Source organism: Homalodisca vitripennis, chromosome 4 (genome assembly GCF_021130785.1).
Source record: "Homalodisca vitripennis isolate AUS2020 chromosome 4, UT_GWSS_2.1, whole genome shotgun sequence".
In the NCBI taxonomy this organism is placed as follows: Eukaryota; Metazoa; Arthropoda; class Insecta; order Hemiptera; family Cicadellidae; genus Homalodisca; species Homalodisca vitripennis.
Window position 1 is genome coordinate 203,748,938 of NC_060210.1, and position 27,221 is coordinate 203,776,158.

Consider the following 27,221-nt stretch of genomic DNA (forward strand, 5'->3'; position numbering starts at 1 on the left):
TCTTGGTCCATACCTCTTCATCATTTTCATTAATAACATAACCTCCGTTCTTCTGGTGGATGCTCTACTCTTTGCTGATGATGTGAAGATTTACACCGTGGTCTCCAGCGATGAGGACTTTGCACGTCTGCAGACAAGTTTTCATAATGTATTGGATTGGTGCGTTTCCAATAACATAAAGTTAAACTCTTAAAAGTGTTTTGTCATGACCTTTGGTCGTTCGCACAACCTGCACCATTTTCAGTACAGTATTGAACGGGATCAACCCCTGGGAAGAGTGTCCTCGATAAAGGATCTGGGTGTTACATTTTCATCTGACTTCTCATTCAATGAGCATGTTGACGACCTATGTAGAAGAGCTTACAGGATACTGGGCTTCATCACTAGGTCAACCCGCGGTATGACAAGTCCCCTTGTCTTGAAGACTCTCTATTCATCCTTTGTGCGTCAACTCCTGGAGTATGCTAGCCCAGTCTGGTCTCCCTACCAGCTGGGTCTTATTGAGAAACTGGAAGCTGTGCAGAGGAATTCCGTAAGAATGGTAGGCGTTCGACAGGGGCTGCTCTACAGTGAAATCCCTATTGCTGGACTGCAGGCTGATCTTCTTCTCCCTGATCTTCAAGCGAGGCGGTGCGTCGCGGATGTTCTGTTCCTGACGAGACTGGTTAATGGACAACTGGATTGTCCGATGCTCTATCACAAGTGGACTTCCGTATTCCTTTGGCAAGGACTCGATCACGCGACTTGTTCAGTAGACGCCATTGCCAGCGTTCCTACGTCTTTCACGGTCCACTCGCTAGAATGGTCAGGCTCGGAAATGGTCTCTGCGACAGGTTCGACGTCTTCAATGATAGTGCAGCAATTATTAGAGGACGTGTGCTGGCTGCTTTCCAGTATACAGTAGAATAGATAGGGGACTTGTTGAGTGATGTGGGCATGGCATAAATATGTTTTTCTTCTTTTTAGGAAGTAATTAATTTATTCATAGCGCTATGTAGTTGTCTTTTTGCCATAATTGTAGATGTTCGTATTTATTTATTTGTATGCTTTGTGCAGTTGTTATTTATGTATTTATTATTATATTTGGCATTTGTTTTGTATGTGTTTTTCACTCGTTATTGTTAAGGATGGTAGTTTGTATTGTGAAATGTTTTATTTATTTATTTTTTTTACTTTGTTGGTGTTTATAGAACTTTGTCACTTGTTATTCATTTCTAGTTTTCTTTTTACATTGTCACTTATTTAAAACTATTTTATTAATATTGTTGTTCATTTATATATTTCTTTTTTTGTTCTTGTTATCCATTTATAGTTTTCTGCATTGTTAATTTTTATGGATAGTTTGTTTTTGCACTGTTATTTATTTCTAGGTTGCTTATCTGCTCAACAATTATTATCATTACTGCTATATTTATTATAATTTATACTTATTATGTACACTGTCAATCATGCCTAGGAGTATAGAGTCCAATCGCATGTTTGGCTTGTCCCTGTTATGTCTGGGCACTATAATGGTAATTAGCTACCTTGTACTATGTTTATTGTTATAAAGTGGTCTTTGACCGTTGAAAGGAAATAAAATAAAATATTAAGTGTGCGTTATTAATAATAAATATTTAGTTGTTTTATCATCACGAAGCCAATAATAAAAAATACAATATTTCCATAAATTCCATGTTTTGCTTTAGAGCTGTGATAAAATGAGCTTGAGATTTACAAGGTCGCAAAAACCAATTATGAGGTTGTAACGGTGTTTGAAGCGTATTATGTACACCCATCCGTGTTTAATTTTTTAAATATATATTTAATTTACTAACTGGGTTAGATTTCGTGATTCATTAAATGAAAATTTGAATTTGAACATTTGGACATTTGAACAAAAGTGTTGAGGATTGAGAAAATGCAGCAGACTACTACATGGATTGTTTGCAAAGTTCTGCCAAAGTGGCTACACCCTTACAACGTTCTTCAAAAGTTGACAAGACAGGGTTATATTACCCTAACTACATCAAGAAAAAAAATCGCTGAGAAAATACGATTAAGGATATGACAAAACAATAGAAATCCAAATTATAAGGCAAACTTCAACAGGGCAGCTCGACATCTGAAAAGATTATTGTTTGAAAAACCAGTGGTTTGAAGAGTATACCCAGTCTCTCTCAGCAACCGAAGCTACAGACTATTCGTTATGGAAATTAGCTAAAAGAATTAAGCAGCCTAAGATATCCATTTCCCCTATTTTAAAACCTGATGGAAATGGGGCGAAAAGTAATATCGAAAATTCTGAGGCATTTGCAGAATATTTCACCAATGTTTTCAAACCAAATGGCGCCTTTGTAAACAAAGAAGAGGAAATACAAGAGTATTTAGATTCTCCACTTCAGCTTGATTTCCCGTTACGAAAATTCAAACCATCTGAAGTTCGCTCAGTTATAACTCACAATCTCAATCTTCATAAGTCTCTTGACTACGACTCTTTTACTGGAGAAATACTGAAAGATCTCCTCCAAGAAAAGCTATTATATTCTTAACATTCTTATTTAACGCCATACTGAGACCAGAACACATACCCGTTCAATTTAAAAGAGCCCAGCTAATTGTCATCCCAAAGCCTGACACCATGCCCCTCACCCAGCTGACCTCATACAGACCAAAAAGCCTCTTACCTATTATTTCAAAACTGTTTGAAAAGCTTCTTCTGAGAAGACTACAATCATTAATCGATGAAGTGCCTGCTCATCAATTTGGGTTTAGGCGAAAACACGGCACAATACAAGTCCATAGAATAGTTGAAGTGATATGGGAGTGCTTATAATATAAAAGTTATTGTTCGGCTACCTTTTTAGATGTCAGTCAAGCGTTTGATAAGGTGTGGCATACTGCTCTATTATACAAAATTAAGAAGTTTTTGCCTTACTCCGTTTTTTCAATACTGAAATCGTATCTTTCAAACCGATCTTATCAAAGATCGGAAAATACCATGATGTTCTTACTCAGCTACATTCAATAGAATCCGGAGTTCCTCAAGGAAGTGAACTTGATCCTTTTTCATACTTACTATATACCGCTGACCTCCCAGAAAATGAACATGCTCAAATTGCAACTTTCGCATATGATACTGCAATTTTTTCAGTCTATAAAGATTGTGTTCGAGCATCACATTACTAACAACAGAGCTTAGATGCAATTTATAATTTGTTTAAGACATGGAGAATCAAAATTAACTAAATTAACTTAATTAAATTAATAAATCAGTTCACATAACGTTTACGTTAAATCAAAATTCTTGCCCTCCAGTTACATTGAATGACGTTTATTTACCCCAAGTAACTGAAGTAAATTATCTGGGCATGCGCTTAGACAAAAGGCTTACATGGAAATCCCACATTTGGACAAAGAGACAACAGCTAAATTTAAAACAAATACAATGAATTGGCTACTCGGGTCTAAATCAAAACTCAGTTTGCAGAACAAGATACTATTATATAAAACTATCCTAAAACCTGTATGCACATATGGTGTGCAGTTATAGGGCACAGCAAGCAATTCAAATCTGGAGATACTACAACGGTATCAATTAAAAGTGTTTAGAAACATTGCAAAAGCACCGTGGTATGTATCCAATAAAACGTTATATCAAGATTTGAACATCCCAACAGTAAAAGAAGAATAATAACCAAATTCAGTCGCATTAATCTTTCAAGATTAGAAGATCGTCCGAACCACCTTGCGGTAAATCTACTTGATAATTATAAAAATGTGTACAGACTCCACCGAACTGCCATCCTGGATCTACCTGTTAGGTTGTTGAATTAATTATGTTAGTGTTAACAGTGGTTAACACCTAACTCAATTTTAATTGTCAACGTTGTTTCTGTATATAATATTTACTTATTCTTCTCAAATTGAACAGATTGTACTAGTAAATAAATAAAATGTTGTAAAAAAAACTGTACCGTTTCATATTAAGAATATTCTATGGCACCTAATTAAGACTATTCAATTTATTTGTGGCTGCACATCTTGGATTATTAGGGAAATATTAATGTATTACTTTACTCTTTTAGAATCAATTTAAGTGTAATTGTGCTGGTTACTGTATCCCATGATTTGCAATAGAATGGCATTTTATATAAGTATTTATATTTTAACAATTGTTTTAATGCATACAAAGCCGATTTAGAGATCCAATATATAATTTACCAAATTACAAGTACAGACTTTTTAGTGCCTTTAAAAATTATATTGGAGGAAAAAGGTTTGACAAAAAATTATACAAAGATCAAAAAATATCTTAGAAAAAGAACAGTACCTTCCTAAACCAGAAGAAATTTGACCCGCAAGGGCCAGCCTTGTAACTTAAGGTGAACTGCAATGTAATCGTGCAACGTGGGTGGCACAGAGCTGTGCGCATCAAATCGCCTGTAACCAAGTGTTTAAGAAGTGAGTTTGTGGTTACATTAAGTCCTGCTGCTTCAAATCATGAGTTCATTTGGTGACGATATTTCTAATAATACATTCCCCTCGACGTCTTGTGAAAGGCTGACAAAAATGTATTCAATGCACGATGGAGACGATGTGAGACATTGATTCAGAAAATATGCTGTAACTATAATAATAATTATGTCGTTTCTTGTGTAAAGACAATATAAAAATTGTATCACGATCGTCCTAAATCTAATCTAGCCATTCTCGCCGACGATGACGCACTCAAACATAGGCTGCATGACCTGCTCATTGAAACTGTAATATTCTAAACCCTAACTAAACGTATTAAAAATAGTTCTGAGAGAAAATTACGTTTAATTTACTATCCATAGTAATTTATTTTCTGTTTTACATAATAGTAATAATAAAACGTGTTCGCTAGAAGTCTTATTTGATAACAATGATTTTAAAATCATTTAATTTTGTTTTGTTATTTAAAGGTAATTTTATTGTTTTAACGAAGTTTAATTTGTTTATATTTTAGTAATTAGTCCAGATTCAACCCATAACATTTTGCTTTAAAGTGTTTAAATGTTGGAGGGAGGAGATTGGGATTAATTAAAAAAAACAGCCACAGATTTGTAACAGGATATTGTTTAGTTTTTAGTTTTTAGACCAGCCTATTTACTGTTTATGTATATCATAATGGTTTTTTTTATGTCAACGTCCTAATACTATTTACTGTTTATGTATATCATAATGGTTTTTATGTCAACGTCCTAATACTATTTACTGTTTATGTATATCATAATGGTTTTTATGTCAACGTCCTAATACTATTTACTGTTTATGTTTATCATAATGGTTTTTATGTCAACGTCCTAATACTATTTACTGTTTATGTATATCATAATGGTTTTTATGTCAACGTCCTAATACTATTTACTGTTTATGTATATCATAATGGTTTTTATGTCAACGTCCTAATACTATTTACTGTTTATGTATATCATAATGGTTTTTATGTCAACGTCCTAATACTATTTACTGTTTATGTATATCATAATGGTTTTTATGTCAAACGTTCCTAATACTATTTACTGTTTTATGTATATCATAATGGTTTTTATGTCAACGTCCTAATACTATTTACTGTTTATGTATATCATAATGGTTTTTCCCCCACCCCCCCCCCCCCCCACCCCCCCCCCCCCCCACCCCCCCCCCCCCCCACCCCCCCCCCCCCCCACCCCCCCCCCCCCCCACCCCCCCCCCCCCACCATCAGTTTCAGCCACTTATTTTTCAAATTTTTTGCCAGTTTGGAAAAGAAGAAGAAAGGTTTTTTTGAACTTGAGAAGACACACTTTTCAGAGTTCCTAAAACCGGGGAAAATTTTCAGGAAAAGTAAAAGAATTTGTAAAAAGGTAGGGTAAGTCAGAAGTTTTTAAAAAAGATGCTAAAAGTTTGGAGTTATAAATTTTAAAAAAAAAAAATTCTTGAAATACAAATTTAGGTATTTATTAAATTATATATCCCAAAGTTCATTTTGTTTTAAGATAGTCTCCCTAAAATCCTAGGCCAGTCAAGGGGGGGTATCAAAGTGCTATATTCAAATTAAAATTTTGTAAAACGTTTTTTAAAAAGTATTTAAAAAGCCCGTTTTTAACCTCAAAATGTTATAAAAAAAAAAAATGGGAAAGTAAAAAATGTTATAAAAAGTACATATAAGGGTTTTAATTTTCTCATAATTCCCCTTTAAACTGAAAATTTTTTTTTGTAGAGGTACAATCCCTTTCATAGACAGTGTACAGTCATTGAGATGGGTTTTCAACAATGTTTCAGAGTGCATTGAGACATTCCGCAACCATCACTGGTAGCCTTGTGCACTGTAACAATTCAACAATTAGAACACCAGGCTACAATGCCCCTCTCCGTATAAACAGTGCTGCCAGTGAGTTGTGATTGGGTTTCCACAGTGTTACAGAGTTCATTGAAACATTCCGCAACCATCACTGTAGCCTTGTGCACTGTAACAATTCAACAATTAGAACACCAGGCTACAATGCCCTCCTTCCGTATAACAGTGCTGCCAGTGAGTTGTGATGGGTTTCCACAGTGTTACTGAGTTTCATTGAAACATTCCGCAACCATCACTGTAGCCTTGTGCACTGTAACAATTCAACAATTAGAACACCAGGCTACAATGCCCTCTCCATATAACAGTGCTGCCAGTGAGTTGTGATGGGTTTCCACAGTGTTACTGAGTTCATTGAAAACATTCCGCAACCATCACTGTAGCCTTGTGCATTTTATTGTGCACTGTAACAGCTCAACAATCAGAACACCAGGCTACAATACCGTCTTATAGAACAGTGCTGCCAGTGAGTTTGAGATGGGTTTCCACAATGTTTCAGAGTGCATTGAGACATTCCGCAACCATCACTGTAGCCTTGTGCGTTTATTTGTGCACTGTAACAGCTCAACAATCAGAACACCAGGCTACAATACTGTCTTATAGAACAGTGCTGCCAGTGAGTTGAGATGGGTTTCCACAATGTTTCAGAGTGCATTGAGACATTCTGCGACCGTCACTGTAGCCTTGTGCCTTTATTGTACACTGTAACAATCCAACAATCAGAACACCAGGCTACAATACCGTCTTATATAGAACAGTGCTGCCAGTGAGTTGAGATTGGTTTCCACAATGTTTCAGAGTGCATTGAGACATTCTGCAACCATCACTGTAGCCTTGTGCACTGTAACAATTCAACAATTAGAACACCAGGCTACAATGCCCTCTCCGTATAACAGTGCTGCCAGTGAGTTGTGATGGGTTACCACAGTGTTACAGAGTTCATTGAAACATTCCGCAACCGTCACTGTAGCCTTTGTGCACTGTAACAATTCAACAATTAGAACACCAGGCTACAATGCCCTCTCCGTATAACAGTGCTGCCAGTGAGTTTGTGATGGGTTACCACAGTGGTACAGAGTTCATTGAAACATTTCCGTAACCGTCACAGTAGCTTTTGCATGCATTTATTGTGCACTGTAACAATTCAACAATTTGAACACCAGGCTACAATGCCCTCCTCTGTATAACAGTGCTACCAGTGAGGTTTGATGATGGTTTCCACAGTGTTACAGAGTTCATTTGAAACATTCCGCAACCATCACTGTAGCCTTGTGCATTTATTGTACACTGTAACAATTCAACAATCAGAACACCAGGCTACAAATACTGTCTTATAGAACAGTGCTGCCAGTGAGTTGTGATGGGTTTTCCCACAGTGTTACAGAGTTCATTGAAACATTCCGCAACCATCACTGTAGCCTTGTGCATTTATTGTACACTGTAAACAATTCAACAATCAGAAACACCAGGCTACAATACTCTCTTCATAGAAACAGTGCTGCCAGTGAGTTGAGATAGGTGACTCCTGTACATTGTATTTAACCATTTAAATGGCTGTACCACACAGCATGAACAAATGGTGAAAAAGAACAGCTCTTGTGTATCTGGTTAGTTTAAAAAGAACGTTGGTTTTTACATATCAAAATAAGATTTTTATATATTTTTGAAAAAAAAAACACAAACAAAATACATGTTCATTTAACCTTCTAATTTTTCTGTTTGAATAATTATGTCTGTTGTGAGAAGGCCCACCTTGTTTCCTGATTTGCCACAATCTTGTTTGTTCTGTAAAGATTGGCCTTTGGTCAGTTGTCCAGTGGTTGGTCATTGAGTACAGACCTGTTGTGAACTGATTGTTCAGTTTTAGTAATTAGTGTTTTTTATTAAGAGCATGTTTTAGAGATACACACAGTTAAAATGCAACATGTTTGTTGAGATTCCTAACTTATACATGTCATAATGCTCTGCTATGATTTGTTTATTTTAATCTAGACTGAATTATGTGTTAGGTTAGTTGTCCACCTGGGGAAGAAATCAGATTGCAGATCCAGAAATGTCACTATGTTTATTTATTTCCAACGGACATACTTCTCCATTTTATATTTAAGATTCATATAATTAACCTTATAAACAACTTAACCTAAACAAGAACTCCTTCAAAGAAAACATGTGGATGTCTGAAAAATAACACTAACATAATAAACTATGGCAGAACGTAATATAACAAGAAATATAAATAAACGTTTTAATGCTGTAACAGTACTAACAGGAAAACAGTAACAATAAATAAACTATAACAATAGAAATAACATAATAAATTATAGCATAATATAACAAGAATATATAAGCACTTTATAGACACTAACACAGCAACACTTTACTTATTTGTTGTATTCGTTGTTATCTGAACAAATGTAAGAAAAAAATCCTGTTACCTTCAGTAAGAGGGGATTGTTAATAACAAGAATACATAAACATTAACTAACACAGCAACACTTTACTTATTTGTTGTATTCGTTGTTATCTGAACAAATGTAAGAAAAAAATCCTGTTACCTTCAATAAGAGGGGATTGTTAATAACAAGAATACATAAACATTAACTAACACAGCAACACTTTACTTATTTGTTGTATTCGTTGTTTATCTGAACAAATGTAAGAAAAAAATCCTGTTACCTTCAATAAGAGGGGATTGTTAATAACAAGAATACATAAACATTAACTAACACAGCAACACTTTACTTATTTGTTGTATTCGTTGTTATCTGAACAAATGTAAGAAAAAAAATCCTGTTACCTTCAATAAGAGGGGATTGTTAATAACAAGAATACATAAACATTAACTAACACAGCAACACTTTACTTATTTGTTGTATTCGTTGTTATCTGAACAAATGTAAGAAAAAAATCCTGTTACCTTCAATAAGAGGGGATTGTTAATAACAAGAATACATAAACATTAACTAACACAGCAACACTTTACTTATTTGTTGTATTCGTTGTTTATCTGAACAAATGTAAGAAAAAAATCCTGTTACCTTCAATAAGAGGGGATTGTTAATAACAAGAATACATAAACATTAACTAACACAGCAACACTTTACTTATTTGTTGTATTCGTTGTTAACTGAACAAATGTAAGAAAAAAAATCCTGTTACCTTCAATAAGAGGGGATTGTTAATAACAAGAATACATAAACATTAACTAACACAGCAACACTTTACTTATTTGTTGTATTCGTTGTTATCTGAACAAATGTAAGAAAAAAATCCTGTTACCTTCAATAAGAGGGGATTGTTAATAACAAGAATACATAAACATTAACTAACACAGCAACACTTTACTTATTTGTTGTATTCGTTGTTATCTGAACAAATGTAAGAAAAAAATCCTGTTACCTTCAATAAGAGGGGATTGTTAATAACAAGAATACATAAACATTAACTAACACAGCAACACTTTACTTATTTGTTGTATTCGTTGTTATCTGAACAAATGTAAGAAAAAAATCCTGTTACCTTCAATAAGAGGGGATTGTTAATAACAAGAATACATAAACATTAACTAACACAGCAACACTTTACTTATTTGTTGTATTCGTTGTTATCTGAACAAATGTAAGAAAAAAATCCTGTTACCTTCAATAAGAGGGGATTGTTAATAACAAGAATACATAAACATTAACTAACACAGCAACACTTTACTTATTTGTTGTATTCGTTGTTATCTGAACAAATGTAAGAAAAAAATCCTGTTACCTTCAATAAGAGGGGATTGTTAATAACAAGAATACATAAACATTAACTAACACAGCAACACTTTACTTATTTGTTGTATTCGTTGTTATCTGAACAAATGTAAGAAAAAAATCCTGTTACCTTCAATAAGAGGGGATTGTTAATAACAAGAATACATAAACATTAACTAACACAGCAACACTTTACTTATTTGTTGTATTCGTTGTTATCTGAAACAAATGTAAAGAAAAAAATCCTGTTACCTTCAATAAGAGGGGATTGTTAATAACAAGAATACATAAACATTAACTAACACAGCAACACTTTACTTATTTGTTGTATTCGTTTGTTATCTGAACAAATGTAAGAAAAAAATCCTGTTACCTTCAATAAGAGGGGATTGTTAATAACAAGAATACATAAACATTAACTAACACAGCAACACTTTACTTATTTGTTGTATTCGTTGTTATCTGAACAAATGTAAGAAAAAAAATCCTGTTACCTTCAATAAGAGGGGATTGTTAATAACAAGAATACATAAACATTAACTAACACAGCAACACTTTACTTATTTGTTGTATTCGTTGTTATCTGAACAAATGTAAGAAAAAAAATCCTGTTACCTTCAATAAGAGGGGGATTGTTAATAACAAGAATACATAAACATTAACTAACACAGCAACACTTTACTTATTTGTTGTATTCGTTGTTATCTGAACAAATGTAAGAAAAAAATCCTGTTACCTTCAATAAGAGGGGATTGTTAATAACAAGAATACATAAACATTAACTAACACAGCAACACTTTACTTATTTGTTGTATTCGTTGTTATCTGAACAAATGTAAGAAAAAAATCCTGTTACCTTCAATAAGAGGGGATTGTTAATAACAAGAATACATAAACATTAACTAACACAGCAACACTTTACTTATTTGTTGTATTCGTTGTTATCTGAACAAATGTAAGAAAAAAATCCTGTTACCTTCAATAAGAGGGGATTGTTAATAACAAGAATACATAAACATTAACTAACACAGCAACACTTTACTTATTTGTTGTATTCGTTGTTATCTGAACAAATGTAAGAAAAAAATCCTGTTACCTTCAATAAGAGGGGATTGTTAATAACAAGAATACATAAACATTAACTAACACAGCAACACTTTACTTATTTGTTGTATTCGTTGTTATCTGAACAAATGTAAGAAAAAAATCCTGTTACCTTCAATAAGAGGGGATTGTTAATAACAAGAATACATAAACATTAACTAACACAGCAACACTTTACTTATTTGTTGTATTCGTTGTTATCTGAACAAATGTAAGAAAAAAATCCTGTTACCTTCAATAAGAGGGGATTGTTAATAACAAGAATACATAAACATTAACTAACACAGCAACACTTTACTTATTTGTTGTATTCGTTGTTATCTGAACAAATGTAAGAAAAAAATCCTGTTACCTTCAATAAGAGGGGATTGTTAATAACAAGAATACATAAACATTAACTAACACAGCAACACTTTACTTATTTGTTGTATTCGTTGTTATCTGAACAAATGTAAGAAAAAAATCCTGTTACCTTCAATAAGAGGGGATTGTTAATAACAAGAATACATAAACATTAACTAACACAGCAACACTTTACTTATTTGTTGTATTCGTTGTTATCTGAACAAATGTAAGAAAAAAATCCTGTTACCTTCAATAAGAGGGGATTGTTAATAACAAGAATACATAAACATTAACTAACACAGCAACACTTTACTTATTTGTTGTATTCGTTGTTATCTGAACAAATGTAAGAAAAAAATCCTGTTACCTTCAATAAGAGGGGATTGTTAATAACAAGAATACATAAACATTAACTAACACAGCAACACTTTACTTATTTGTTGTATTCGTTGTTATCTGAACAAATGTAAGAAAAAAATCCTGTTACCTTCAATAAGAGGGGATTGTTAATAACAAGAATACATAAACATTAACTAACACAGCAACACTTTACTTATTTGTTGTATTCATTGTTATCTGAACAAATGTAAGAAAAAAATCCTGTTACCTTCAATAAGAGGGGATTGTTAATAACAAGAATACATAAACATTAACTAACACAGCAACACTTTACTTATTTGTTGTATTCGTTGTTATCTGAACAAATGTAAGAAAAAAATCCTGTTACCTTCAATAAGAGGGGATTGTTAATAACAAGAATACATAAACATTAACTAACACAGCAACACTTTACTTATTTGTTGTATTCGTTGTTATCTGAACAAATGTAAGAAAAAAATCCTGTTACCTTCAATAAGAGGGGATTGTTAATAACAAGAATACATAAACATTAACTAACACAGCAACACTTTACTTATTTGTTGTATTCGTTGTTATCTGAACAAATGTAAGAAAAAAATCCTGTTACCTTCATTAAGAGGGGATTGTTAATAACAAGAATACATAAACATTAGTATTACTATAACATTACTATTACTATATTATTATAACATTATTAGTAGCTTTCTGAGGGATCGCAGCCATGTAGAGATAGTTCAAAACAGTCCTGGTTCTGTCCATAAATATCTATCTCCTGCCCGCTATTTGGAGGCAGGCGTACCCCAAGGGTCAGTTTTAGGTCCAATATTATTTTTAATTTTTTATAAACACTTACCCAAGCAGTTTCAATTTATGTTGACAAATTAATTCTCTTTGCTGATGAACCACTAGTTTGATTAAATCTGACAATAAAACTGAACTATCTCAAAAATTATATGATAACAATAAGTTTGATTTTTAACTGGCTTAAAGCTAACAAACTATCCTTAAATATTTCCAACTAACATCCATACTTAATTTTCACTTTATTAGAAACTTTGAACAACTTGAAATAAACTTTTTACCTAAGTAAACTTACTTCTACAAAAAATTGTAAATTTCTTGGTGTTACTTTAGATGACAATCTTAGATGGGAAAATCACATCAGTCATTAAATGGGAAACTAAATCAGCATGTTATGCTATTCGTAAAATTAAGGCTTGACTGACTTAAGAACAGCAAAAACTATTTATCTTGGCTATTTCGAATCTGTGTTGAGATATGGAATTGTTTCCTGGGGAAGTTCACCATTTATTGAACAGGTTTTCAAAACTCAAAAGAGAGCAATCCGAATTCTAGGAAATTTGAAATTTAATCAATCATGTAGAGGACATTTTTTAATCTTCAAATTTTAACAGTAAGAAGTATTTACATAATGGAAGTTTTAACTCAAACATATAAAAGAATACAGTCCAATCCCTTTATCTCCCATCATAACTACACAACACGTAATAGTTATTTTTCTACCTGTTTAATACACAAGAACAACCCATTTTAAAACATCTTTCTCTTACATAGTCAGCATTTTTTTACAAATTACCTTTAGCATGGAGAGAGATTCCTACATTAAAGGCTTTCAAAAAAACTATTAAAGAATACATGCTTCAAACTGAAATTTATACTTTTGACGATTTTTCGTCCGAATTCACCAGAAAATAATTAAGATGTGAAATATCATACCACCTAGTATAGCTATATGTTACTTGTGTTGTAGTTAGTATTTTTTTTAAAATTGTTATTTAGTATTTAGTGTTATTATTTCTTGACGAGCCTTATAACATTGTAATGTTCTATTGGGCTAATAAATAAATCATTTCAAATCATTAACTAACACAGCAACACTTTACTTATTTGTTGTATTCGTTGTTATCTGAACAAATGTAAGAAAAAAATCCTGTTACCTTCAATAAGAGGGGATTGTTAATAACAAGAATACATAAACATTAACTAACACAGCAACACTTTACTTATTTGTTGTATTCGTTGTTATCTGAACAAATGTAAGAAAAAAATCCTGTTACCTTCAATAAGAGGGGATTGTTAATAACAAGAATACATAAACATTAACTAACACAGCAACACTTTACTTATTTGTTGTATTCGTTGTTATCTGAACAAATGTAAGAAAAAAATCCTGTTACCTTCAATAAGAGGGGATTGTTAATAACAAGAATACATAAACATTAACTAACACAGCAACACTTTACTTATTTGTTGTATTCGTTGTTATCTGAACAAATGTAAGAAAAAAATCCTGTTACCTTCAATAAGAGGGGATTGTTAATAACAAGAATACATAAACATTAACTAACACAGCAACACTTTACTTATTTGTTGTATTCGTTGTTATCTGAACAAATGTAAGAAAAAAATCCTGTTACCTTCAATAAGAGGGGATTGTTAATAACAAGAATACATAAACATTAACTAACACAGCAACACTTTACTTATTTGTTGTATTCGTTGTTATCTGAACAAATGTAAGAAAAAAATCCTGTTACCTTCAATAAGAGGGGATTGTTAATAACAAGAATACATAAACATTAACTAACACAGCAACACTTTACTTATTTGTTGTATTCGTTGTTATCTGAACAAATGTAAGAAAAAAATCCTGTTACCTTCAATAAGAGGGGATTGTTAATAACAAGAATACATAAACATTAACTAACACAGCAACACTTTACTTATTTGTTGTATTCGTTGTTATCTGAACAAATGTAAGAAAAAAATCCTGTTACCTTCAATAAGAGGGGATTGTTAATAACAAGAATACATAAACATTAACTAACACAGCAACACTTTACTTATTTGTTGTATTCGTTGTTATCTGAACAAATGTAAGAAAAAAATCCTGTTACCTTCAATAAGAGGGGATTGTTAATAACAAGAATACATAAACATTAACTAACACAGCAACACTTTACTTATTTGTTGTATTCGTTGTTATCTGAACAAATGTAAGAAAAAAATCCTGTTACCTTCAATAAGAGGGGATTGTTAATAACAAGAATACATAAACATTAACTAACACAGCAACACTTTACTTATTTGTTGTATTCGTTGTTATCTGAACAAATGTAAGAAAAAAATCCTGTTACCTTCAATAAGAGGGGATTGTTAATAACAAGAATACATAAACATTAACTAACACAGCAACACTTTACTTATTTGTTGTATTCGTTGTTATCTGAACAAATGTAAGAAAAAAATCCTGTTACCTTCAATAAGAGGGGATTGTTAATAACAAGAATACATAAACATTAACTAACACAGCAACACTTTACTTATTTGTTGTATTCGTTGTTATCTGAACAAATGTAAGAAAAAAATCCTGTTACCTTCAATAAGAGGGGATTGTTAATAACAAGAATACATAAACATTAACTAACACAGCAACACTTTACTTATTTGTTGTATTCGTTGTTATCTGAACAAATGTAAGAAAAAAATCCTGTTACCTTCAATAAGAGGGGATTGTTAATAACAAGAATACATAAACATTAACTAACACAGCAACACTTTACTTATTTGTTGTATTCGTTGTTATCTGAACAAATGTAAGAAAAAAATCCTGTTACCTTCAATAAGAGGGGATTGTTAATAACAAGAATACATAAACATTAACTAACACAGCAACACTTTACTTATTTGTTGTATTCGTTGTTATCTGAACAAATGTAAGAAAAAAATCCTGTTACCTTCAATAAGAGGGGATTGTTAATAACAAGAATACATAAACATTAACTAACACAGCAACACTTTACTTATTTGTTGTATTCGTTGTTATCTGAACAAATGTAAGAAAAAAATCCTGTTACCTTCAATAAGAGGGGATTGTTAATAACAAGAATACATAAACATTAACTAACACAGCAACACTTTACTTATTTGTTGTATTCGTTGTTATCTGAACAAATGTAAGAAAAAAATCCTGTTACCTTCAATAAGAGGGGATTGTTAATAACAAGAATACATAAACATTAACTAACACAGCAACACTTTACTTATTTGTTGTATTCGTTGTTATCTGAACAAATGTAAGAAAAAAATCCTGTTACCTTCAATAAGAGGGGATTGTTAATAACAAGAATACATAAACATTAACTAACACAGCAACACTTTACTTATTTGTTGTATTCGTTGTTATCTGAACAAATGTAAGAAAAAAATCCTGTTACCTTCAATAAGAGGGGATTGTTAATAACAAGAATACATAAACATTAACTAACACAGCAACACTTTACTTATTTGTTGTATTCGTTGTTATCTGAACAAATGTAAGAAAAAAATCCTGTTACCTTCAATAAGAGGGGATTGTTAATAACAAGAATACATAAACATTAACTAACACAGCAACACTTTACTTATTTGTTGTATTCGTTGTTATCTGAACAAATGTAAGAAAAAAAATCCTGTTACCTTCAATAAGAGGGGATTGTTAATAACAAGAATACATAAACATTAACTAACACAGCAACACTTTACTTATTTGTTGTATTCGTTGTTATCTGAACAAATGTAAGAAAAAAATCCTGTTACCTTCAATAAGAGGGGATTGTTAATAACAAGAATACATAAACATTAACTAACACAGCAACACTTTACTTATTTGTTGTATTCGTTGTTATCTGAACAAATGTAAGAAAAAAATCCTGTTACCTTCAATAAGAGGGGATTGTTAATAACAAGAATACATAAACATTAACTAACACAGCAACACTTTACTTATTTGTTGTATTCGTTGTTATCTGAACAAATGTAAGAAAAAAATCCTGTTACCTTCAATAAGAGGGGATTGTTAATAACAAGAATACATAAACATTAACTAACACAGCAACACTTTACTTATTTGTTGTATTCGTTGTTATCTGAACAAATGTAAGAAAAAAATCCTGTTACCTTCAATAAGAGGGGATTGTTAATAACAAGAATACATAAACATTAACTAACACAGCAACACTTTACTTATTTGTTGTATTCGTTGTTATCTGAACAAATGTAAGAAAAAAATCCTGTTACCTTCAATAAGAGGGGATTGTTAATAACAAGAATACATAAACATTAACTAACACAGCAACACTTTACTTATTTGTTGTATTCGTTGTTATCTGAACAAATGTAAGAAAAAAATCCTGTTACCTTCAATAAGAGGGGATTGTTAATAACAAGAATACATAAACATTAACTAACACAGCAACACTTTACTTATTTGTTGTATTCGTTGTTATCTGAACAAATGTAAGAAAAAAATCCTGTTACCTTCAATAAGAGGGGATTGTTAATAACAAGAATACATAAACATTAACTAACACAGCAACACTTTACTTATTTGTTGTATTCGTTGTTATCTGAACAAATGTAAGAAAAAAATCCTGTTACCTTCAATAAGAGGGGATTGTTAATAACAAGAATACATAAACATTAACTAACACAGCAACACTTTACTTATTTGTTGTATTCGTTGTTATCTGAACAAATGTAAGAAAAAAATCCTGTTACCTTCAATAAGAGGGGATTGTTAATAACAAGAATACATAAACATTAACTAACACAGCAACACTTTACTTATTTGTTGTATTCGTTGTTATCTGAACAAATGTAAGAAAAAAATCCTGTTACCTTCAATAAGAGGGGATTGTTAATAACAAGAATACATAAACATTAACTAACACAGCAACACTTTACTTATTTGTTGTATTCGTTGTTATCTGAACAAATGTAAGAAAAAAATCCTGTTACCTTCAATAAGAGGGGATTGTTAATAACAAGAATACATAAACATTAACTAACACAGCAACACTTTACTTATTTGTTGTATTCGTTGTTATCTGAACAAATGTAAGAAAAAAATCCTGTTACCTTCAATAAGAGGGGATTGTTAATAACAAGAATACATAAACATTAACTAACACAGCAACACTTTACTTATTTGTTGTATTCGTTGTTATCTGAACAAATGTAAGAAAAAAATCCTGTTACCTTCAATAAGAGGGGATTGTTAATAACAAGAATACATAAACATTAACTAACACAGCAACACTTTACTTATTTGTTGTATTCGTTGTTATCTGAACAAATGTAAGAAAAAAATCCTGTTACCTTCAATAAGAGGGGATTGTTAATAACAAGAATACATAAACATTAACTAACACAGCAACACTTTACTTATTTGTTGTATTCGTTGTTATCTGAACAAATGTAAGAAAAAAATCCTGTTACCTTCAATAAGAGGGGATTGTTAATAACAAGAATACATAAACATTAACTAACACAGCAACACTTTACTTATTTGTTGTATTCGTTGTTATCTGAACAAATGTCAGAAAAAAATCCTGTTACCTTCAATAAGAGGGGATTGTTAATAACAAGAATACATAAACATTAACTAACACAGCAACACTTTACTTATTTGTTGTATTCGTTGTTATCTGAACAAATGTAAGAAAAAAATCCTGTTACCTTCAATAAGAGGGGATTGTTAATAACAAGAATACATAAACATTAACTAACACAGCAACACTTTACTTATTTGTTGTATTCGTTGTTATCTGAACAAATGTAAGAAAAAAAATCCTGTTACCTTCAATAAGAGGGGATTGTTAATAACAAGAATACATAAACATTAACTAACACAGCAACACTTTACTTATTTGTTGTATTCGTTGTTATCTGAACAAATGTAAGAAAAAAATCCTGTTACCTTCAATAAGAGGGATTGTTAATAACAAGAATACATAAACATTAACTAACACAGCAACACTTTACTTATTTGTTGTATTCGTTGTTAACTGAACAAATGTAAGAAAAAAATCCTGTTACCTTCAATAAGAGGGGATTGTTAATAACAAGAATACATAAACATTAACTAACACAGCAACACTTTACTTATTTGTTGTATTCGTTGTTATCTGAACAAATGTAAGAAAAAAATCCTGTTACCTTCAATAAGAGGGGATTGTTAATAACAAGAATACATAAACATTAACTAACACAGCAACACTTTACTTATTTGTTGTATTCGTTGTTATCTGAACAAATGTAAGAAAAAAATCCTGTTACCTTCAATAAGAGGGGATTGTTAATAACAAGAATAAACATTAACTAACACAGCAACACTTTACTTATTTGTTGTATTCGTTGTTATCTGAACAAATGTAAAAAAATCCTGTTACCTTCAATAAGAGGGGATTGTTAATAACAAGAATACATAAACATTAACTAACACAGCAACACTTTACTTATTTGTTGTATTCGTTGTTATCTGAACAAATGTAAGAAAAAAATCCTGTTACCTTCAATAAGAGGGGATTGTTAATAACAAGAATACATAAACATTAACTAACACAGCAACACTTTACTTATTTGTTGTATTCGTTGTTATCTGAACAAATGTAAGAAAAAAATCCTGTTACCTTCAATAAGAGGGGATTGTTAATAACAAGAATACATAAACATTAACTAAACACAGCAACACTTTACTTATTTGTTGTATTCGTTGTTAATCTGAACAAATGTAAGAAAAAAATCCTGTTACCTTCAATAAGAGGGGATTGTTAATAACAAGAATACATAAACATTAACTAACACAGCAACACTTTACTTATTTGTTGTATTCGTTGTTATCTGAACAAATGTAAGAAAAAAATCCTGTTACCTTCAATAAGAGGGGATTGTTAATAACAAGAATACATAAACATTAACTAACACAGCAACACTTTACTTATTTGTTGTATTCGTTGTTATCTGAACAAATGTAAGAAAAAAATCCTGTTACCTTCAATAAGAGGGGATTGTTAATAACAAGAATACATAAACATTAACTAACACAGCAACACTTTACTTATTTGTTGTATTCGTTGTTATCTGAACAAATGTAAGAAAAAAATCCTGTTACCTTCAATAAGAGGGGATTGTTAATAACAAGAATACATAAACATTAACTAACACAGCAACACTTTACTTATTTGTTGTATTCGTTGTTATCTGAACAAATGTAAGAAAAAAATCCTGTTACCTTCAATAAGAGGGGATTGTTAATAACAAGAATACATAAACATTAACTAACACAGCAACACTTTACTTATTTGTTGTATTCGTTGTTATCTGAACAAATGTAAGAAAAAAATCCTGTTACCTTCAATAAGAGGGGATTGTTAATAACAAGAATACATAAACATTAACTAACACAGCAACACTTTACTTATTTGTTGTATTCGTTGTTATCTGAACAAATGTAAGAAAAAAATCCTGTTACCTTCAATAAGAGGGGATTGTTAATAACAAGAATACATAAACATTAACTAACACAGCAACACTTTACTTATTTGTTGTATTCGTTGTTATCTGAACAAATGTAAGAAAAAAATCCTGTTACCTTCAATAAGAGGGGATTGTTAATAACAAGAATACATAAACATTAACTAACACAGCAACACTTTACTTATTTGTTGTATTCGTTGTTATCTGAACAAATGTAAGAAAAAAATCCTGTTACCTTCAATAAGAGGGGATTGTTAATAACAAGAATACATAAACATTAACTAACACAGCAACACTTTACTTATTTGTTGTATTCGTTGTTATCTGAACAAATGTAAGAAAAAAATCCTGTTACCTTCAATAAGAGGGGATTGTTAATAACAAGAATACATAAACATTAACTAACACAGCAACACTTTACTTATTTGTTGTATTCGTTGTTATCTGAACAAATGTAAGAAAAAAATCCTGTTACCTTCAATAAGAGGGGATTGTTAATAACAAGAATACATAAACATTAACTAACACAGCAACACTTTACTTATTTGTTGTATTCGTTGTTATCTGAACAAATGTAAGAAAAAAATCCTGTTACCTTCAATAAGAGGGGATTGTTAATAACAAGAATACATAAACATTAACTAACACAGCAACACTTTACTTATTTGTTGTATTCGTTGTTATCTGAACAAATGTAAGAAAAAAATCCTGTTACCTTCAATAAGAGGGGATTGTTAATAACAAGAATACATAAACATTAACTAACACAGCAACACTTTACTTATTTGTTGTATTCGTTGTTATCTGAACAAATGTAAGAAAAAAATCCTGTTACCTTCAATAAGAGGGGATTGTTAATAACAAGAATACATAAACATTAACTAACACAGCAACACTTTACTTATTTGTTGTATTCGTTGTTATCTGAACAAATGTAAGAAAAAAATCCTGTTACCTTCAATAAGAGGGGATTGTTAATAACAAGAATACATAAACATTAACTAACACAGCAACACTTTACTTATTTGTTGTATTCGTTGTTATCTGAACAAATGTAAGAAAAAAATCCTGTTACCTTCTTCATTAAGAGGGGATTGTTAATAACAAGAATACATAAACATTAACTAACACAGCAACACTTTACTTATTTGTTGTATTCGTTGTTATCTGAACAAATGTAAGAAAAAAATCCTGTTACCTTCAATAAGAGGGGATTGTTAATAACAAGAATACATAAACATTAACTAACACAGCAACACTTTACTTATTTGTTGTATTCGTTGTTATCTGAACAAATGTAAGAAAAAAATCCTGTTACCTTCAATAAGAGGGGATTGTTAATAACAAGAATACATAAACATTAACTAACACAGCAACACTTTACTTATTTGTTGTATTCGTTGTTATCTGAACAAATGTAAGAAAAAAATCCTGTTACCTTCAATAAGAGGGGATTGTTAATAACAAGAATACATAAACATTAACTAACACAGCAACACTTTACTTATTTGTTGTATTCGTTGTTATCTGAACAAATGTAAGAAAAAAATCCTGTTACCTTCAATAAGAGGGGATTGTTAATAACAAGAATACATAAACATTAACTAACACAGCAACACTTTACTTATTTGTTGTATTCGTTGTTATCTGAACAAATGTAAGAAAAAAATCCTGTTACCTTCAATAAGAGGGGATTGTTAATAACAAGAATACATAAACATTAACTAACACAGCAACACTTTACTTATTTGTTGTATTCATTGTTAACTGAACAAATGTAAGAAAAAAATCCTGTTACCTTCAATAAGAGGGGATTGTTAATAACAAGAATACATAAACATTAACTAACACAGCAACACTTTACTTATTTGTTGTATTCGTTGTTATCTGAACAAATGTAAGAAAAAAATCCTGTTACCTTCAATAAGAGGGGATTGTTAATAACAAGAATACATAAACATTAACTAACACAGCAACACTTTACTTATTTGTTGTATTCGTTGTTATCTGAACAAATGTAAGAAAAAAATCCTGTTACCTTCAATAAGAGGGGATTGTTAATAACAAGAATACATAAACATTAACTAACACAGCAACACTTTACTTATATGTTGTATTCGTTGTTATCTGAACAAATGTAAGAAAAAAATCCTGTTACCTTCAATAAGAGGGGATTGTTAATAACAAGAATACATAAACATTAACTAACACAGCAACACTTTACTTATTTGTTGTATTCGTTGTTATCGGAACAAATGTCAGAAAAAAATCCTGTTACCTTCAATAAGAGGGGATTGTTAATAACAAGAATACATAAACATTAACTAACACAGCAACACTTTACTTATTTGTTGTATTCGTTGTTATCCGAACAAATGTAAGAAAAAAATCCTGTTACCTTCAGTAAGAGGGGATTGTTAATAACAAGAATACATAAACATTAACTAACACAGCAACACTTTACTTATTTGTTGTACTCGTTGTTATCTGAACAAATGTAAGAAAAAAATCCTGTTACCTTCAATAAGAGGGGATTGTTAATAACAAGAATACATAAACATTAACTAACACAGCAAACACTTTACTTATTTGTTGTATTCGTTGTTATCTGAACAAATGTAAGAAAAAAATCCTGTTACCTTCAATAAGAGGGGATTGTTAATAACAAGAATACATAAACATTAACTAACACAGCAACACTTTACTTATTTGTTGTATTCGTTGTTATCTGAACAAATGTAAGAAAAAAATCCTGTTACCTTCAATAAGAGGGGATTGTTAATAACAAGAATACATAAACATTAACTAACACAGCAACACTTTACTTATTTGTTGTATTCATTGTTAACTGAACAAATGTAAGAAAACAATCCTGTTACCTTCAATAAGAGGGGATTGTTAATAACAAGAATACATAAACATTAACTAACACAGCAACACTTTACTTATTTGTTGTATTCATTGTTAACTGAACAAATGTAAGAAAAAAATCCTGTTACCTTCAATAAGAGGGAATTGTTAATAACAAGAATACATAAACATTAACTAACACAGCAACACTTTACTTATTTGTTGTATTCATTGTTAACTAAATAAATGTAAGAAAAAAATCCTGTTACCTTCAATAAGAGGGAATTGTTAATAACAAGAATACATAAACATTAACTAACACAGCAACACTTTACTTATTTGTTGTATTCGTTGTTATCTGAACAAATGTAAGAAAAAAATCCTGTTACCTTCAATAAGAGGGGATTGTTAATAACAAGAATACACTTTGTTATCAGCGAGGCCATGGCAGTCAGGGAAGCTGTGCTCAGTCAATCCCCAGAATTCAAGGAGGTGAGGATACGGGCTCTCAGCAACGCCATGGTGATCTACGATCTGTTAACCATAGCCTTGGTGCGCTGGGGCCAGGTCTCTCTACTGTATGAGGTAACTTTCCTGTTGGTCACTTTCATACTTTTATTTGTCTTATACTAATTAGTAACATCATAATAATAAAGGCAGCTATTAACTTAATATTGTATGACCTAATTGGTGTGTGTTGTTATTTAGCTGAGGATAATTTAAGATTCTGTGAAGGAAAGTGATTAATAAAGAATTTCAAAAATGTAAACCAACCAATTAATCTGGTTCAACTAGTATTGAAAGATAAATTTTAATTTATGTATAGTTATGCATAGCTGTTTCAACTATAGTTATATATTTTTTCTAGGGGTTCATATAGCATTATATAATTAAGATTACTATAACTTAATGAATTCTTAATCCAAACTGAGTCTCGTTTGATATTTTGGATGCTCTGCAAAACACCTGTATCCCATCTTTGACTGTCGTGGTAAAGTTGTAGCCTATGATGTCCTTGTTAAAATATAAAGAAGTCCGTGTTGTACTGTAGATTATGAAATCCTTGTTACTGTAAAGTTGTAGTCTATGACGTCCTTGTTAAAATAGAAAGGAAGTCCGTGTTGTACTGTAGATTATGAAATCCCTGTTACTGTAAAGTTTTAGCCTATGATGTCCTTGTTAAAATAGAAAGGAAGTCCGTGTTGTACTGTAGATTATGAAATTCCTGTTACTGTAAAGTTGTAGTCTATGACGTCCTTGTTAAAATAGAAAGGAAGTCCGTGTTGTACTGTAGATTATGAAATCCCTGTTACTGAAAATTGGTAGGCTATGACGTACTTGTTAAAATATAAAGGAAGTCCGTGTTGTACTGTAGATTATGAAATCCCTGTTACTGAAAATTGGTAGGCTATGACGTACTTGTTAAAATATAAAGGAAGTCCGTGTTGTACTGTAGATTATGAAATCCCTGTTACTGTAAAGTTGTAGTCTATGACGTCCTTGTTAAAATAGAAAGGAAGTCCGTGTTGTACTGTAGATTATGAAATCCCTGTTACTGTAAAATTGTAGTCTATGACGTCCTTGTTAAAATAGAAAGGAAGTCCGTGTTGTACTGTAGATTATGAAATCCCTGTTACTGTAAAGTTGTAGTCTATGACGTCCTTGTTAAAATAGAAAGAAGTCCGTGTTGTACTGTAGATTATGAAATCCCTGTTACTGTAAAGTTGTAGCCTATGACGTCCTTGTTAAAATAGAAAGGAAGTCCATGTTGTACTGTAGATTATGAAATCCCTGTTACTGTAAAGTTGTAGTCTATGACGTCCTTGTTAAAATAGAAAGGAAGTCCGTGTTGTACTGTAGATTATGAAATCCCTGTTACTGTAAAATTGTAGTCTATGACGTCGTTGTTAAAATAGAAAGGAAGTCCGTATTGTACTGTAGATTATGAAATCCCTGTTACTGCAAAGTTGTACCCTATGACGTCCTTATTAAAATAGAAAGGAAGTCCGTGTTGTACTGTAGATTATGAAATCCCTGTTACTGTAAAGTTGTAGTCTATGACGTCCTTGTTAAAATAGAAAGGAAGTCCGTGTTGTACTGTAGATTATAAAATCCCTGTTACTGTAAAGTTGTAGCCTATGATGTCCTTGTTAAAATAGAAAGGAAGTCCGTGTTGTACTGTAGATTATGAAATCCCTGTTACTGAAAATTGGTATGCTATGACGTACTTGTTAAAATATAAAGGAAGTCCGTGTTGTACTGTAGATTATGAAATCCCTGTTACTGTAAAGTTGTAGTCTATGACGTCCTTGTTAAAATATAAAGGAAGTCCGTGTTGTACTGTAGATTATGAAATCCCTGTTACTGTAAAGTTGTAGTCTATGACGTCCTTGTTAAAATATAAAGGAAGTCCATGTTGTACTGTAGATTATGAAATCCCTGTTACTGTAAAGTTGTAGTCTATGACGTCCTTGTTAAAATAGAAAGGAAGTCCGTGTTGTACTGTAGATTATGAAATCCCTGTTACTGTAAAATTGTAGTCTATGACGTCCTTGTTAAAATAGAAAGGAAGTCCGTGTTGTACTGTAGATTATGAAATCCCTGTTACTGTAAAGTTGTACCCTATGATGTCCTTGTTAAAACATAAAGAAGTCCGTGTTGTACTGTAGATTATGAAATCCCTGTTACTGTAAAGTTGTAGCCTATGATGTCCTTGTTAAAATAGAAAGGAAGTCCGTGTTGTACTGTAGATTATGAAATCCCTGTTACTGTAAAGTTGTACCCTATGATGTCCTTGTTAAAATATAAAGGAAGTCCGTGTTGTACTGTAGATTATGAAATCCCTGTTACTGTAAAGTTGTAGCCTATGATGTCCTTGTTAAAATAGAAAGGAAGTCCGTGTTGTACTGTAGATTATGAAATCCCTGTTACTGTAAAGTTGTACCCTATGATGTCCTTGTTAAAATATAAAGGAAGTCCGTGTTGTACTGTAGATTATGAAATTCCTGTTACTGTAAAGTTGTAGTCTATGACGTCCTTGTTAAAATAGAAAGGAAGTCCGTGTTGTACTGTAGATTATGAAATTCCTGTTACTGTAAAGTTGTAGTCTATGACGTCCTTGTTAAAATAGAAAGGAAGTCCGTGTTGTACTGTAGATTATGAAATCCCTGTTACTGAAAATTGGTAGGCTATGACGTACTTGTTAAAATATAAAGGAAGTCCGTGTTGTACTGTAGATTATGAAATCCCTGTTACTGAAAATTGGTAGGCTATGACGTACTTGTTAAAATATAAAGGAAGTCCGTGTTGTACTGTAGATTATGAAATCCCTGTTTCTGTAAAGTTGTAGTCTATGACGTCCTTGTTAAAATAGAAAGGAAGTCCGTGTTGTACTGTAGATTATGAAATCCCTGTTACTGTAAAATTGTAGTCTATGACGTCCTTGTTAAAATAGAAAGGAAGTCCGTGTTGTACTGTAGATTATGAAATCCCTGTTACTGTAAAGTTGTAGTCTATGACGTCCTTGTTAAAATAGAAAGAAGTCCGTGTTGTACTGTAGATTATGAAATCCCTGTTACTGTAAAGTTGTAGCCTATGACGTCCTTGTTAAAATAGAAAGGAAGTCCATGTTGTACTGTAGATTATGAAATCCCTGTTACTGTAAAGTTGTAGTCTATGACGTCCTTGTTAAAATAGAAAGGAAGTCCGTGTTGTACTGTAGATTATGAAATCCCTGTTACTGTAAAATTGTAGTCTATGACGTCGTTGTTAAAATAGAAAGGAAGTCCGTATTGTACTGTAGATTATGAAATCCCTGTTACTGCAAAGTTGTACCCTATGACGTCCTTATTAAAATAGAAAGGAAGTCCGTGTTGTACTGTAGATTATGAAATCCCTGTTACTGTAAAGTTGTAGTCTATGACGTCCTTGTTAAAATAGAAAGGAAGTCCGTGTTGTACTGTAGATTATGAAATCCCTGTTACTGTAAAGTTGTAGCCTATGACGTCCTTGTTAAAATAGAAAGGAAGTCCGTGTTGTACTGTAGATTATGAAATCCCTGTTACTGAAAATTGGTAGGCTATGACGTACTTGTTAAAATATAAAGGAAGTCCGTGTTGTACTGTAGATTATGAAATCCCTGTTACTGTAA

General features: G+C 31.6%; 1 protein-coding gene across 1 annotated transcript in view; it reads left to right on the forward strand.

Annotated features, from left to right (window-relative positions):
* Positions 1 to 205: 205 nt before the first annotated feature.
* Positions 206 to 27,221, forward strand: part of LOC124361379 (tetratricopeptide repeat protein 7B-like) — a 75,351-nt gene continuing 48,335 nt past the window's right edge. The window contains exons 1-2 of the mRNA XM_046815427.1: positions 206 to 804; positions 23,455 to 23,656. Of these exons, the coding sequence (XP_046671383.1) occupies positions 206 to 804; positions 23,455 to 23,656 (801 nt within the window). The remainder of the gene's footprint in view (positions 805 to 23,454; positions 23,657 to 27,221) is intronic.